At 47.8% G+C, this 14,471-nt stretch overlaps 1 protein-coding gene across 8 annotated transcripts in view; it reads left to right on the top strand.

Moving 5' to 3' along the window:
- Window positions 1-14,471, top strand: part of LOC110495938 (B-cell CLL/lymphoma 9 protein) — a 106,879-nt gene that overhangs the window by 83,255 nt on the left and 9,153 nt on the right. For 3 of the 8 annotated variants that reach the window (XM_036952443.1, XM_036952440.1, XM_036952441.1), the window contains 5 exons: window positions 183-258; window positions 5,539-5,921; window positions 7,999-8,312; window positions 11,379-11,489; window positions 12,234-12,396. In XM_036952443.1, the coding sequence (XP_036808338.1) occupies window positions 5,611-5,921; window positions 7,999-8,312; window positions 11,379-11,489; window positions 12,234-12,396 (899 nt within the window). In that variant the 5' untranslated portion in view covers window positions 183-258; window positions 5,539-5,610. Of the gene's footprint in view, window positions 1-182; window positions 259-4,181; window positions 4,223-5,538; window positions 5,922-7,998; window positions 8,313-11,378; window positions 11,490-12,233; window positions 12,397-14,471 lie in introns of those variants that run through there. The other 5 variants (XM_036952442.1, XM_036952439.1, XM_036952444.1 and 2 more) reach the window with 5 other exon arrangements.

Raw genomic sequence — 14,471 nt, 5'->3', positions numbered from 1 at the left:
CTGAACTACTAGCTGTCTAAGTGCCGCTGTTGTGTACTGCTAAACCGAAGTTGCATTGTATCGCGTAAAGGGGAGCCGCTCAGTTGCCTACCTCTATCTGCTAAGCCTGTGTGTGCGTGCCAGCCATGTTGGACAGTGTGGTGTTGTGATTTGGTGAGTGATGTCTCTCTCTTTGTCTCCAGCAGCGTTGGGGATTTGACGAGCGCGGCCCATTGCAATGCAGACATGGCCACGGCTATATCGTGACAGAGGGACATGGTGAGTGCTACACACACACAGACAAGCCGTTGGACTGCAGGGGGTTGAGAGGGAGGAGGGGGTGAGCATTAGCCTGGTGAAGCAAGAGCTGGGGGATGGAGGGAATGGAGAGGAGGGTGAGCAGCACAGGGTTGGAAGAGAGGTAGAGAGTAAGTGGTTGGTAGAGGGAACACATCCAGTTTTCCTCCATCTTTGTCCCTGAGGCACAGACCCTAGAGGCAGTACAATGTACCTTACTCCCTGTAGTTAGCTCGGTCGGTCAGTGGCTCAGATGAACATCTGCCTAGGCCTCTCTCTGTGACATTGGCTCAAAGGCGCCTGCGGATTTCTGGGTATCTAGATTAGAACGCAAAATGGAGATCTCAGAGTTCAGCCTCGTTCTTTCCAAGGCATGCGCTTGGACTTGGGGCATCCTCTATGAAAGCAATACAAGGACTTAGTTTTGAGGATGGTGATTTCAAAACAAGATTTAGTTGGCTGTCCACAGAACAGCGGTTCCCTGGAATGAGTCCCTGACGTTAACAATAATCAATTTCCTCGAAGAAAATTGGCAACAAAGAACTGTATTTTCAGAAGTAAAAGCCTACTTATTCTCCTTCATCCTTGAACCAAGTCTGAGTGTATATATATTTTTTTTGTACCCAGAGTATGTAATACTCGCCTGGAATTAAGGGATAGTTGGCTTTAAAATACGTTTTTAGCTTATTTTCGTCTTACATAGGTTGTCATTTCATCCAAACCATTGGTTATTTAGCAATGGCCAGAATCTCCTGGCTAGCATTTTTTGGCGCGTGTTAGCAATGCTAGTGGAAGCGGACTATCAGTTAGTGGTGCATTCATTAGAGCTTTGGCTGCTTTTAAAGTCCCAAATCACCATTATTATCATTTTGGGCTTGGCGAAAATTTTTAAAATATGCTAATTTCGATCAAAAAAAAAGAGGATGTTTTAGACTCTAGCTTTCATGTCTGACTCATTCTGAATGAAGTGTTTTCAGTCTCATCTTAGACCCAGCGGTTAATGACTGCGAGCAACCTTTTACTTACATACATACATACATACATACATACGCATACACACACACTGAGCCTGGCCAGACGAGAGTAGGAGTGTGTCATCCTCCCGAGGGCGTGTCAAGCTCCTTGCGCTCAAACTGTGGTTTTAAAGTTCACCGGGACTGGAGGTGACACCGATGACATTTGTCAAGACTGACAGCAACCGTTAGCCAGTGAAACGGTTTGGTGTGATGTTAGTTTGGAAGAGGATCATAATGTATATCACCCTACTTTTATTTTTTTTAATTTTTTTGCAGCCAACCAGTTAATGTCCCTGGCCTCTATTGAAATGGTGAGCATTACAGATGTAAAATCAGCTGAAATCCAAGGTTTCTGCCTTGAGTAGACAGATCGGGAAGGAGGTTGGATGGGCCGACCGGCAGGCAGGCAGGCAGAAAACACACTGACCGAGGCTTTGCAGAATGACTTTGCCCTGTCTGTGTGAAGAAGAAGAACCCACCCAGGATTGTCTTGAATCTGAATCTGGCCCATTTTGTTCCATGTGTCGCACTCTTCTACTCTTCGGTCATACATTGTTATTGTGTGTGTACATTTGTACGCGCGTGTGTGTACTCATACCCATGTGATAAATGCACTCAGGTTTGTGTCTGGTGGGACCGCCAGTCTTTAATCCTGAGATTTTGGCTAGGCTTCGTTTGCATGTGTGTGTGTGTGTGTGTGTGTGTGTGAGCCTTTGTCCCTGCAGGCAGCCAAGCACAGACCCAACACAGAGAGAGAGAGATGGAGAGGGGGAGGGGGAGAGAGGGAGGCTATATCCTCACTACAGGAGGGATGGAGGGAGGGGGAGAGTCTCACTGATCAGTAGTGGCTTTGCTTCAAAATGGAATTTACATAATATGGCTGGTAGATGCTGGTGGGCACAGAGAGGGTAGGGTGTGTGTGTGTGTGTGTGTGTGTGTAGCCTACGTGCATGTGTGCGTGTCTACTGTGTGGTCCGGAGAAATGGGTCCTTCAGAAAATGGAGATCTGTGTTTGTGAAACATCGGAGTGTAATTCTGGATCCATATTTTCCATTCATGCGTGCCTATTGCGTAACCACCACCAGGTTACATGCACTCTCTGAGATTTGTTGGTTAGACTAATTCTATCCAGCACCCCCCTTATTCAGGATATTTCCGTAGTACGCAGTACGTCCAGGGGGAGACTTCACACAGTTGCATGATGTTTATCTGGTTTTCAGTAGGATAAAAAGACCTGCTTTGGTGTCTTCGCGGCGGGTTTATGTGGAGCCCTAGTCAAGGTCAATTTGAGAGCGCTCGTCTCCTTGCTGGGAATATGGAAATGAGTGCTCTTTGAGAGAGGGGATGTTGCAACGCTTTGCACAGCCCTCCAGCAATGCAAAAAATAAATGTGAGTGGATGGTTTCGCTCTCTCGTTGACTCTCTCCCTCTCTCCCCGCTCGCTCTTCTTCATTGACTCTGTTTCTCCCCCTCTCTCGCTCACACAAACAGTTACACAGAGAACGCTGTTAGAGTAAACAACAAGCGGTTGCAGTTCATACAGGGCATTTAAGAAGACACATTAGCTATTAGCATGGAGCCCCTGTGGCACCACAGCAAAGCAGACTGCTGGAAGAGGGTCTGTTCCGTCTTGTCTGTGTGAATGGCTCTCTGTTGTTGAGCTGGGCTGATAGTTTGTTTAAATTCTTCCAATTAGTTGCTGTGACCGCTAGACTGAGACGAACCGGCTAGTTATCGGTGGGAGATGATGCCGGTGGGTGAGAGCCTGTCCCTTTCCTCCTCGTCTCCCTTGCTTGCTCCTCCTCTCTCTCCTCGTTCTCCCGCTTTTCGTCTTTGTCTCTTTCTAACCTTCTTTCAGTTCCACTCCTTTTTCTTCCTCCATATGACCCCCTCTCCTTTCCCTCTCCTTCTCATACTCTCTCTCACCATTATCAAATAAAGTGCCTGCGATTTTGGCTTGTTTTCTGGTCCACTGCAGAGAGGGGCATTAGCCAAGGTACCTTGACCTGACCCGGCCTAGTAAAGGCTCCTGCTGCACCGATCTGTAGTCAGGTGTTGTTATGTCCTGCCCTGGCGCTAGACCAGCAGGCCTGATGAACTGTATCGTCCGGTTATTTAGTCCATCTCAGATCTCACAGGCCAAGGGAGGGAGCAGAAAACGCTGGTGCATTCTTGCATTCTCTCTCTGTGTGTGTGTGGGGTAGGTCGATGTTTGTTTGAATGAGGCTGGTTGGGGGGGGGGGGGGGGGTTGTGGTCCCTCTGCCTCTTTCCCAGTGTGTCTGTGTGTGGGGGTGGGTGCTTGTCTGTGGAGCGGCACGGTTCGTTCAAACACTCCCGAGTTGTGTTGGGAGTCGTTCAGATTCAGACACCAGTGGCGTTGCCATGGTGACCGTGTGGGTGCATGCTCATTAGTGAAGTGTAATGTCTCGGTCTTTCTCTCCCCGGCGCAGAATCTCAACTGACTCCAATGCCTCTGCCGGTGCTTACCGCACTCGAGTGGTGGAATGGAAACTGTTTTTTCTCTCTTAGACTCTTCATGGCCTTATACAGACATGGGTCTCTGCCTTTTTGAATATCATGAACATACTGTGTTAGGAGAGGGCAGAAGCCTTGCCTAGGCATACTGGCCTGGGTTGTGTTCATTAGGCAGAAAATTGATAAACGCTCTAGTGAAACGGAGCGGTACCATCTGAACCTGTCCAATAAGATATCTTATGTTTTCCGTTGCACTTCTTTTTCAAACGGCGTTCCCTAATGAACACAACTCTGTGATATAGCTCTTGTCATTTTGTAGCCGATGGACACACCAAGCCCACGTGTCTGCCGGTTAGAAATGTTTTGTGATGATGTGCTCTAATGAACAGAACCCTGTTTTTTGTTTTTCTCAGTCATCGATGGGAGAGGTAGAGCCGGTCAAGGCTTGCTGCTGGTGAGCTCACCCTTCTCTTTCACAACCTCCCAACCCGACTCTCTTTCTGGGTTTTGATTACCACATTCCCCCCCCCCCCCCCCCCCCCCCCCCCCCATGAGTAATGTGTCCCGCTGCATACCCAGGAGGGCACGGATGTGTCAGATATAGCAGGACCCCCCCCCCCACAAAACCTGACTCGCACACTCCGATACTGAGCCTGTTACGTCTGCGGAGATGTGCTCCCATTGCTGGGTCGTATTCATTAGTGCACACCATAGCTAAATGTAACAATACACGGAAAGTGTTTTTGCAATGAAAATAAGAGTTTCTTATTGGTTATCTTTATAACTACAGGCTCCCCGTTTTCAGTCCGTTTGCTTCCGTTTGATGTCTCGCGAAAAGCACCCTGGTTTCTTGAGTCCGATCCCATCCTCGTCACTAGATTTCACGTATGGTTTGCACGTCAAGCTAGGAGGGCTGTTGATCTAGTTTATTGAGTAGTGTACGTCACATTTGAACCTTTTTGTCCTCTCAGAAGCCAGAACCAAATATATTATGCCCTGGCAGGCAACTAGCTTTTTTCTGGGGGGGGGGGGGGTTTGAGTCTTTGAACGAATTTGGGTTCTGATTGTGAGTCTAGTGTTGAATTGTGTTTTGGTGGTTGTGGCCAAGCTGAAGTTTCAGCCGTAGTTTCATTTGGATGATTCTCTCACGGGTTTCAGTCTCCTACCCTTTAGCCAGAGGGGGCTTATGGAACCACTTGCATCATCGTGAGCTATCCTGAATATTTTATGCTATCTTGACAGTGCAGCTTTATGGAGGAGTTTTCTCAGAGGATAGGGAACTGTCTCGTGATAGTGATTCTGAGAAAAATGGCCCTGGGGAGGAGGAGGAGGAGGATGACACGCCAAACAAGGTTACACAGGAGGAATAGGCCTCTCTATGTCTGTCCATACTAGCATACCACTTGGACTAAAGCCATGCATTAGGATTGAATACTTAGTAGAATGTTAGTGTGGCTATTCAACCAGAGCCTCTGTCTGTGTTTCTCAACCCCTGGTCTATGATACTGTTGTCCTGTCAGTTGGTGGACCGGTCAGCAGTATCCAATGCTATGGAGCGGTGCAAAGTCGAACCAAGTAAGCGGTCATGATTGGTTTAGTTGTCAGTGTCACCCGCTTGTTTAGAGTGACGCGAACCATCTAAGGAGATGTTATAATGCCAGGGTTGCCTGATACAACGGGTGGCCTTCCAAAACATGCACACATTGTGAAGTTTCTTAACATTTTTTCCTGTTTTTCTTTTTTCCTTCCTTCCACCCCTGTCTTTACCAGTGTGCCCAAGGACTGTGAGAGCTCCTTGAGGAGACTCCAGGCACACAGCACCTCACACGTACTGACATCCAGATGATGCTGGAGGTGCAAGAAGAAAGAGCAGCAGGAAACTTTAGCCGGAAAGAGCGCGTCAAGAAGGAGCGGGACGAGGCAGGCCCAGACAGTGGCCGAGCCAATAGCCACATTAACCCCTCCTCTAATAACCACAGCCCCGCCGCTAACTCCGCCCTTGCCGGCACAGGCCACAGGAACACCCGGGCCAAGGCCACACCCTCGGCCAGCCCGCACCAGCACTTGACTCCATCCTCTGTCTCCCTGGGATCGCCGTCAATGCATTCCAGCAATCCCAAAGTGAGGAACTCCCCATCGGCTAACACGCAGAGGTGAGCTGGGTCCTTGTCTGCTATTATGTCTCTCTCTTGGCTCTTTAAAACAGGGGAGCAAATAAACTTTTAAGGACAAATGATCCTCCGCTCCAGGGCCGCTCCGCGGGCCGCAGGTTGTCCGTCCCTGCTTGACAACCTGTCAATTCCACTGCATAATGAAATGAGTTTTGAATGCCTTCCACATTGTCTCAAAAGCAATCGGGCTGCGTATCTCAGAAGATTGCTGGACACCATCTCAACGTGGTTCTTGAGATGTTTAACACTTCCCCAGGCGTCATGAGATCGGACAGTCTCTGCAATAGAGACGACCTAGAACGAACCCTTTGTCCTTCTCTGATTAAGACCACCATGTTGCCTGCCATGCCGTCTGACTCTCCGTTCTGTGTTGTAGTTTATAGCGTGGTATTTATTGAATCCGGTCTAGCGGTTGGATCTAAGTCCTCCGCTCCTAAACCTGCTAAGAGATCAGGCGAGCTCAGATCTATCAGATCTGGCATCCTGTATGAGGTTACATGACGACCAGACTTGGTGAACTACTCTGGCCTATTAAAGCTTAACCTAGTGAAGCAGGTCCTGGCTATGCGTGAGCCCTGGAACAGTGACCTGAGTGTCTCCACCCCGCAGCTGCCTCTCTGCCAGCCCATCCCTGCCTGGCCTGTGCTGACTCAGGCCCTCTGGGGCTAGTATAAAAGCTGCAGCTGCACTGCCAAAGCCCTGCTGGGGCCCATCTCACAGTAGGCACGCCGGCCATATTGGCCTAACGTTTGGCTTCGGATCCATATTGGCTCCGGTTTTGGCTGCGAGGCCATTTTGGCTGGGTTTTTAGAAGAGTGCTAGGGCTTATGTTTCACTGCTAGCTGGGAAGGGAGAGTTGTAGAGGAGAGCTCCGTTTAAATGGAGGATTGACTGGGGCCTGTTTGGAGCTTGTTGTTACTCCCATTGAGTGCTGTGACGCTGCAAGTGAACTATTTTTGATCTGTCCGTGGACTTTTAGCCCAGTGCAGTGGTCATGCTAAACGTCGTACCACCAGCAATGGATTCCTGCAGTGTTCTCGAGCTACGTTAGTGTGTGGTCAGACCAGAGATGGAAGAGGAAGCGATGGTTCAATGAAAGTCCATGAACTAAGTAGACCAGACCCAGCTGTTATTGCGTTGGTGTCTATAGAAGAGACTTCCAGTTAAGTAGACCGGAACTGACAAAACATTTTTCAATGCCTGAGTGAACTATCTTCATTTATCCACCATCTTTGGTCTGACTACCCCTTCTGTATCAGTTGTGCTTTCCTGTGTTAGGTTCAACTACCCCTTTTCTCCTCCGACTTCATCGTGTCGGCTACAGAGCAGCCCCCTTTCCTCTGCTTTATCCATGTGTAACTGGTCTCCATGGCAACGAGGCGAGTTGTGTTCCTGTCTCTAGGTTTCGGCCCAGCACAGGGAGAAATAAGGCTGTGTACTTAAAGTGCCTACTTTAACAAGGCACCGATTATATATTAACACCCCCCTCCACCTCCCCTGCTGTTCCCAACTCTGTCAACAAAGAAAGGGTGAGGACTGGAGGTGGCCGTGTTTACCCTTTATTAGTCACTCACCTGTGTGCGTCATGCCTCGCTGGCCAGGAACTGGGCTGTGTTCATTAGGGCACGCAACAGAAAATGAAAATAAAAGTTTCTTATTGGACAAGTCTATGGAGTCCTGCCCTGTTTTAGTCCATTTTCTAACGTATTGGTGCCTAATGAACATGACCCAGCTGCTGTTTTAAGAGTGCTGCTTTCTCAGGGCGGGGAGCTGCCATGTGCCTCCCTCAGCCTCTGGGAACTAGTCTCAGCCATAGTACTTGCCCGTCTGTTCTCGCTGCAGCGTTTATGTAAGAGAATATTAATGACTCTTCTGTGATTTCTCATGTGATGTTGATAATGACAGCGGTTGGTGGTTTGATGTAAAGAATGGGTGTATTAGTTTCTACTGTTAAGCGCATGTGATAAGACTTGCTTTTGGCATATTTTTTTGGGGGGGGGAGCAGCAATGACATTGTTTGATGTTCCCCCACTAACACTGGTTGTCTCCTCTCCATCAGCAGTCCCAAACAGAAGCAGGAGGCCATGGTGCGCTCTCCACCCGTCATGTCTCCCTCCAGCGCCGCCCAGATGGACTCAAAACTACCCAATCAGGGAAAGCCGGGGGGCGCGGGCAGCCAATCGCAGCCCTCGCCCTGTGACCCCAAAACTCTAGGCCCTAAGGGGCCCATAGGGAGCCTAGGACTAAAAAACGGACAAGGCCTGATTGCAGGCAACGGGGCCAAGGGCAAAATGAAGAGGGAAAGAAGCACTTCGGTGGAGTCGTTTGAGCAGCGTGACACGGGGACGTCCAACAGCGAGGGGGATCAGAAAGGTAAGGCCGAGCCCTCCCCTACAACTAGTGATGGTGCCATCGACAGGTTTAGTCTGTCAAGCCAGGGTAATGATCGACATCCTCTGGCACCTACAGTATCACTACATCATAATAGTCTCATGGGGCCCGATTCAGAGTTCCCGATATGCACATGCTGCTCTTACTGTCACGTAGGTCATTTTCTCCAGAATCTCAAGGCATTTTTTTGTTTTTCACCTTCGACATCACCTTGCTGTTGCACCTTCTTCTCAACGGTCCGCCGTGACATCAACTAGTCAGAGGGGTGAACTCAGTGTCAAAATACAAGGACTAGGTCTTGGATGTTGAAGTGCGATTTATTAACTAATGATATGGCGTTGTCTGAGTGGGCTTGTGGGAGTGTATTTATGGTCTGTCTGTGTGGGGTTTACTCTCTGTGATTTGTGACGGATGTAGAGTTGTGTCCTTATAAGATGGCTCCCAGGCTTATCTGGCATGTCACGATGGCCCCCAGGACCCTAGAGGGAATGGCATTAGTCACACTATTCTTGGTAGCTGTCGCCCTAGTAAGAGGGAGCATGTGTGTGTATATAATATATATGTAAGTGTGTGTGTGTGTTCCTCCTCGGGGCTGGCTGTAGTGCTGCATTAAGACATCCACAACCCTGTTTATCTCCTGGTGGAAAAAACTCTGTGTGGGCTGGAGCCTTGGAAGAAACCATTTCACTGTGTTAAAGGGGGTGTCCAGTCATTTTCCCCTTAGTATTTCCATTTCACTGAGACCTCTGGTGGTTACAACTGAGATTGTTGTTACTGAGCAGGATCTGGTTCTACTTCTTTCATGATATGAAATCATATAAATGTGAACAGTATTTTTCTTCACTATTGAGCCTACCACAACTAGATATTTTATAGATGAATTAAAATGACAACCCTTAGTAAAAAAAACAACAACATAATTTTAGTGTGGTAAATGGTAAAAGCATGTGAGAACAAATGTGTATGGGTGTAGTGTATATTAATAAAATACACTGTCCCAGAATACCCCTGCAGACACGGCAGTTTGATTCCTTAGTGTTAATGTAGATTGTTAGGTAATTGTTGATTTTTATTGACATGCTTTAGGTATGTGCCAGTGGCCATTTTGTTTGTGGCATGTGTGTCTGATGGAGCATGTGGGTCATTCTGCACAGGGAGCTTCCACTCCATGTCCATCTTCAGCTAACACACACACACACACACACACACAAACCTCCCCACCTCATAAAGTTTTCAGGCTCTATGCCTCGGGGCCTGCAGTGCACTGCTCACAGCTGCTTGCCTGGAGGGGCCCACAGGTTTGGGTCTGGCGGTGGGGACAGAAGGTTCTGCAGTTCTGAAAGCGAGTCGTCTGGTGTGTCGACACTGCACACTCCTAGGGATGTGCGAGACTGACTTTAAAGTATATATACAACGGAGGACCGGGAGCTTTTGTAGGGATGCAGATTAAGCCAATTCCTGGACTAAAAGTACATGAAATAGAGACTTATTTGGAGAGCCTCCGTTAAGCATGCTGCTTTAACCCGGTAGGCCAAGTTCTCATTTACAACTGTGACCTGGCCAAGATGAAGCAAAGCAGTGCGACAAAAACAACAACACAGAATTACACATGGGATAAACAAACGTACAGTCAATAACACAATAGAAAAATCTGTATACAGTGTGTGCAAATGAGGTAAGGAAGTAAGGCAATAAACAGACCATAGTGGTGAAGTAATTACAATTTAGTAATTAACACTGGAGTGATAGATGTGCTGATGAGGGTGTGCAAAAGAGCAGAAAAACAAATATGGGGATGAGGTAAGTAGTTGGTTGGATGGGCTATTTACAGATGGGCTGTGTACAGCTGCAGCGCTCGATAAGCTGCTCTTACAGCTGATGCTTAAAGTTAGCGAGGGAGATACAAGTCTCCAACTTCAGGGATTTTTGCAATTCGTTCCTGTCATTGGCAGCAGAGAACTGGAAGGAGAGGCGGCCAAAGGAGATGTTGGCTTTGGGGATGACCAGTGAAATGTACCTGCTGGAGCGCGTGCTACGTGTGGGTGTTGCGATGGTGACCAGTGAGCTGAGATAAGGCGGCGCTTTACCTAGCAAAGATTTATAGATGACCTGGAGCCAGTGCGTTTGGCGACAAGTATGAAGCGAGGGCCAGCCAATGAGAGCCTACAGGTCAGTGGTGGGTAGTCTATGGGGCTTTGGTGACAAAACGGATGGCACTGTGATTAGACTGCATCCAATTTGCTGAGTAGAGTGTTGGAGGCTATTTTGTAAATTAATCCAGGGGTAGGCTTAATCTGGGTCAGGGAAACCAGCCTTTTAAAGTTTAAGATGCTATTATTAAATGAGGGACTGTGTGTGACACGTTTTGTGCGTGTTTGGTTGTCTACATGTGAAACTTTGGGGTAAGAGGTACAGGGTCATATTCGGTAGGCACGAATCGGAAGAAAACACTCAAAAGTGAAATGAGTTGTATGATCTGAATGTTAGTTTTTGTTTTTCGTTGCACAACGTTTTGCCTCATGAACACGACCCAGGCCCACCCCTCAGTGTCCCGCTGGGCTCCCTGTGGTTGTTGTCTGTTTTTAAAAGACACCGGGCTAAATCATTTACATTCACCCCCCTATTTCGCTCTCGATGAGATCAATCTGGACCGCCCACTTTACCCCGCATGCCTCACTGGCAGCTCGTCTCCCTCCACTCATTGGCCCACTGAGAGCATTGATCTGAACTAGTGAATAGGCAGCACGTTATTTGGTCGTAAAGTGTTATTGCTGTCGCCTAGCCTGGCCCCAGGTCTGTTTGTGCTGTATAGCCAACTCATATCGTCATTGTCCAATGGATTTAGCAAGACCGCACAAACGGTTCTGGAACCAAGCTACGAATGCTGCATCACATTATTGTAAACCCCGGAACACCAGCTTGGCCTAAATGTGTTGTTCAATTCACTTGTGCATGACAAAATCAGTAAGTTGTAATGAGTACAGCTTTATAAGTGTGCTTGATTGACACTAGCCAGACTTAGCTCCTTCATCTCTCTCTCTGGTGTAGAGCTGGGCAGCCGAGCCAAGAGGCTGTGTGTAGCTGAGCGGCGGCAGCCCTACAGTGGAGCGGACTGGTGCTCTGGGGGCGAGAGTGACGAGGAAGACCCAGGGTTCTTTAGTAAGTACTGTAGCTACCTGGTCAACTGGTCCCAGATCTGTTTGTACAGTCTAACCAACTCCTATGGTCACTACCACAAACGGTACTCTGGCAGCGTTTACACAGGCATCCCAATTCAGACCTCTTTTTAACGAATTGATAATTTGACCAATCGGATCAGCTCTGATAAAAATATGTGAGAAGATCTGATGTGATTGGTCAAAAGACCAATTAGTGGAAAAAATATCAGAATTGGGCTGCCTGTGTAAACTCAGCCAAACAAATCTGGAACTAGACCAGTGAACTGGGGTTGGGAAGGAACAGAAGCGTGATTTGCTGTGAGTGCTCCCCATGGTCCTCCTAAATAACGCTGAGAAGATTACACAGGCCTAATGGTCTGGGGCCATATGTGTCAAGCGTCTTGGAATGCTGATCTAGGAGCAGTTTTGCTATTTAGATCACAGTGAATAAGATTACATGGATAGGGCTGAACTGATCCTAGATCAGCAATCCTATTCTGAGATGCTTGATACTGTACATCTCATCTGAATAGTTCCAGGTTGTATTTATTGCAGTGAACTGATTATATCTGATCTCACAACGCCCCCGGAGAAGTGTTTTAGCGTCTCAGGAACCACATATAGCGAGCGATATTTTGAGATGCACAATGGAGACATCCTGAAACAACACCATTGGTTATGAACATCATGGTCTGGTCCATAGTGTTCTCTCATTCTCACCTCTACTCTCTGTTTCTCTCTCCAGACTGCAATTCGATAGAGATGAAGCCTCTGGACTCCAACAATGCGCTCAGCTCGGCCACGTCGACCCACAATGCCGTTGGAGGGCAGAGCATGGAGCTGGGCGGCAGCGGTCCCAAGCCCGGGTCAAAGGTTGTGTACGTCTTCACAACAGAGATGGCCAACAAGTAAGCTAGCTCTGGCTGTTTGTTTGTATGGTTGATTGGTCATTGTTTATGATCTGTACATTAAAGTGTACCACACCCCGAACTCTCTGGTTTTAACAATGGTTGGAAACTCCCCCAGGCCAATGCTTCTTTGACCAATCTGATGCTTTTAAGTCTGACAAAGGAGGGTGTAAGTTCACACTTCTGGAGAATGGTCGAGACGAGTGAATACATTCAAAATTAAGTGAAGTCACTGGATGGAAACCTTAGTGTGGGGTGTGTTGCCCCCTTCCCTCCCCACGCTTCAGAGAAATCTAGCCAGTTCCCTGTATCTGACCCGTACACTACCATCTCCTCCTCACACCCCCTTTACCCCCCACACACCCTTGTCTGCCCTGAGTAGCCTAGCCAGCCACCTTTTCAGTGTGTTCTGCCAGTCACTGACAGACTGACTGTGAGTAATGACAGAGGGTCACCCAAACTCTGGCCTGTCCCCTAGTGGGGTGTTCTCATTTGATTGACAGGGGATGACAACAAGGTGTCTCTCTCTCTCTTCCCCCAACCCTTGTCTGCCCTGAGTAGCCCAGCCAACCCCCTGATTGGGGTATCGACCTCTGTATGCTCGGCTATGAAAAGCCCACTGACATTTACTCCTGAGGTGCTGTTATACCCTCTATAACCACTGTGATTATTATTTGACCCGGCTGGTCATCTATGAACGTTTGAACGTATCGAAGAACGATCTGGCCTTAATGTCCATGTACTCTTGTGTTCTCCACTTGGCATAACCAGATGAGGATTGGCCACCCCTCCGAGCCTGGTTCCTCTAGGTTTCTTCCTAAATTCCTGCCTTTCTAGGGAGTTTTTCCTAGCCACTGTGCTTCTACATCTGCATTGCTTGCTCTTTGGGTTTTTAGGCTGGGTTTCTGTATAAGCACTTTGTGCCATCTGCTGATGTAAAAAAGGGCTTTATAAATACATTTGATAGATGGGTGATAGATAACAAGAGGCAATTCCAGCCCTGCCACTCGTGCCCCTAACCATGGAGCTTTCAACTGTTTAGTTCACCTGTGTACTTCAGCTGGCTATTACTGGTTTATAGTTGCTTGAACTCCCTCCCAGAACACATTGGCTGTATTTACACAGGCATCCCAATTCAGATGTCTTGCCCAATTATTGGCAAAAGTACTGATCTGATTAGTCAGAAGTACAGTCGTGGCCAAAAGTTTTGAGAATGACACAAATATTAATTTTCACAGTCTGCTGCCTCAGTTTGTATGATGGCAATATGCATATACTCCAGAATGTAATGAAGAGTGATCAGATGAATTGCAATTAATTGCAAAGTCCCTCTTTGCCATGCAAATGAACTGAATCCCCAAAAAACATTTCCACTGCATTTCAGCCCTGCCACAAAAGGACCAGTTGACATGTCAGTGATTCTCTCGTCAACACAGGTGTGAGTTTTGATGAGGACAAGGCTGGAGATCATTCTGTCATGCTGATTGAGTTTGAATAACAGACTGGAAGCTTCAAAAGGAGGGTGGTGCTTGGAATCATTGTTTTTCCTCTGTCAAACATGGTTACCTGCAAGGAAACACGTGCCATCATCATTGCTTTTCACAAAAAGGGCTTCACAAGCAAGGATATTGCTGCCAGTAAGATTGTAACTAAATCAACCATTTAACAGATCATCAAGAACTTCAAGGAGAGCGGTTCAATTGTTGTGAAGAAGGCTTCAGGGCGCATAAGTAAGTCCAGCAAGTGTCGGGACCGTCTCCTAAAGTTGATTCAGCTGCGGGATCGGGGCACCACCAGTACAGAGCTTGCACAGGAATGGCAGCAGGCAGGTGTGAGTGCATCTGCACGCACAGTGAGGTAAAGACTTTTGGAGGATGGCCTGGTGTCAAGAAGGGCAGCAAAGAAGCCACTTCTCTCCAGGAAAAACATCAGGGACAGACTGATATTCTGCAAAAGGTACAGGGATTGGACTGCTGAGGACTGGGGTAAAGTAATTTTCTCTGAATTCCCTTTCCGATTGTTTGGGGCATCCGGAAAAAAACTTGTCCGGAGAAGACAAGGTGAGCGCTACCATC

This window comes from Oncorhynchus mykiss, chromosome 18 (assembly GCF_013265735.2).
Source record: "Oncorhynchus mykiss isolate Arlee chromosome 18, USDA_OmykA_1.1, whole genome shotgun sequence".
NCBI classification, from domain to species: domain Eukaryota; kingdom Metazoa; phylum Chordata; class Actinopteri; order Salmoniformes; family Salmonidae; genus Oncorhynchus; species Oncorhynchus mykiss.
The sequence above is the reverse complement of the archived record's forward strand: the minus strand, read 5'-3'. Positions and strand labels throughout refer to the sequence as shown.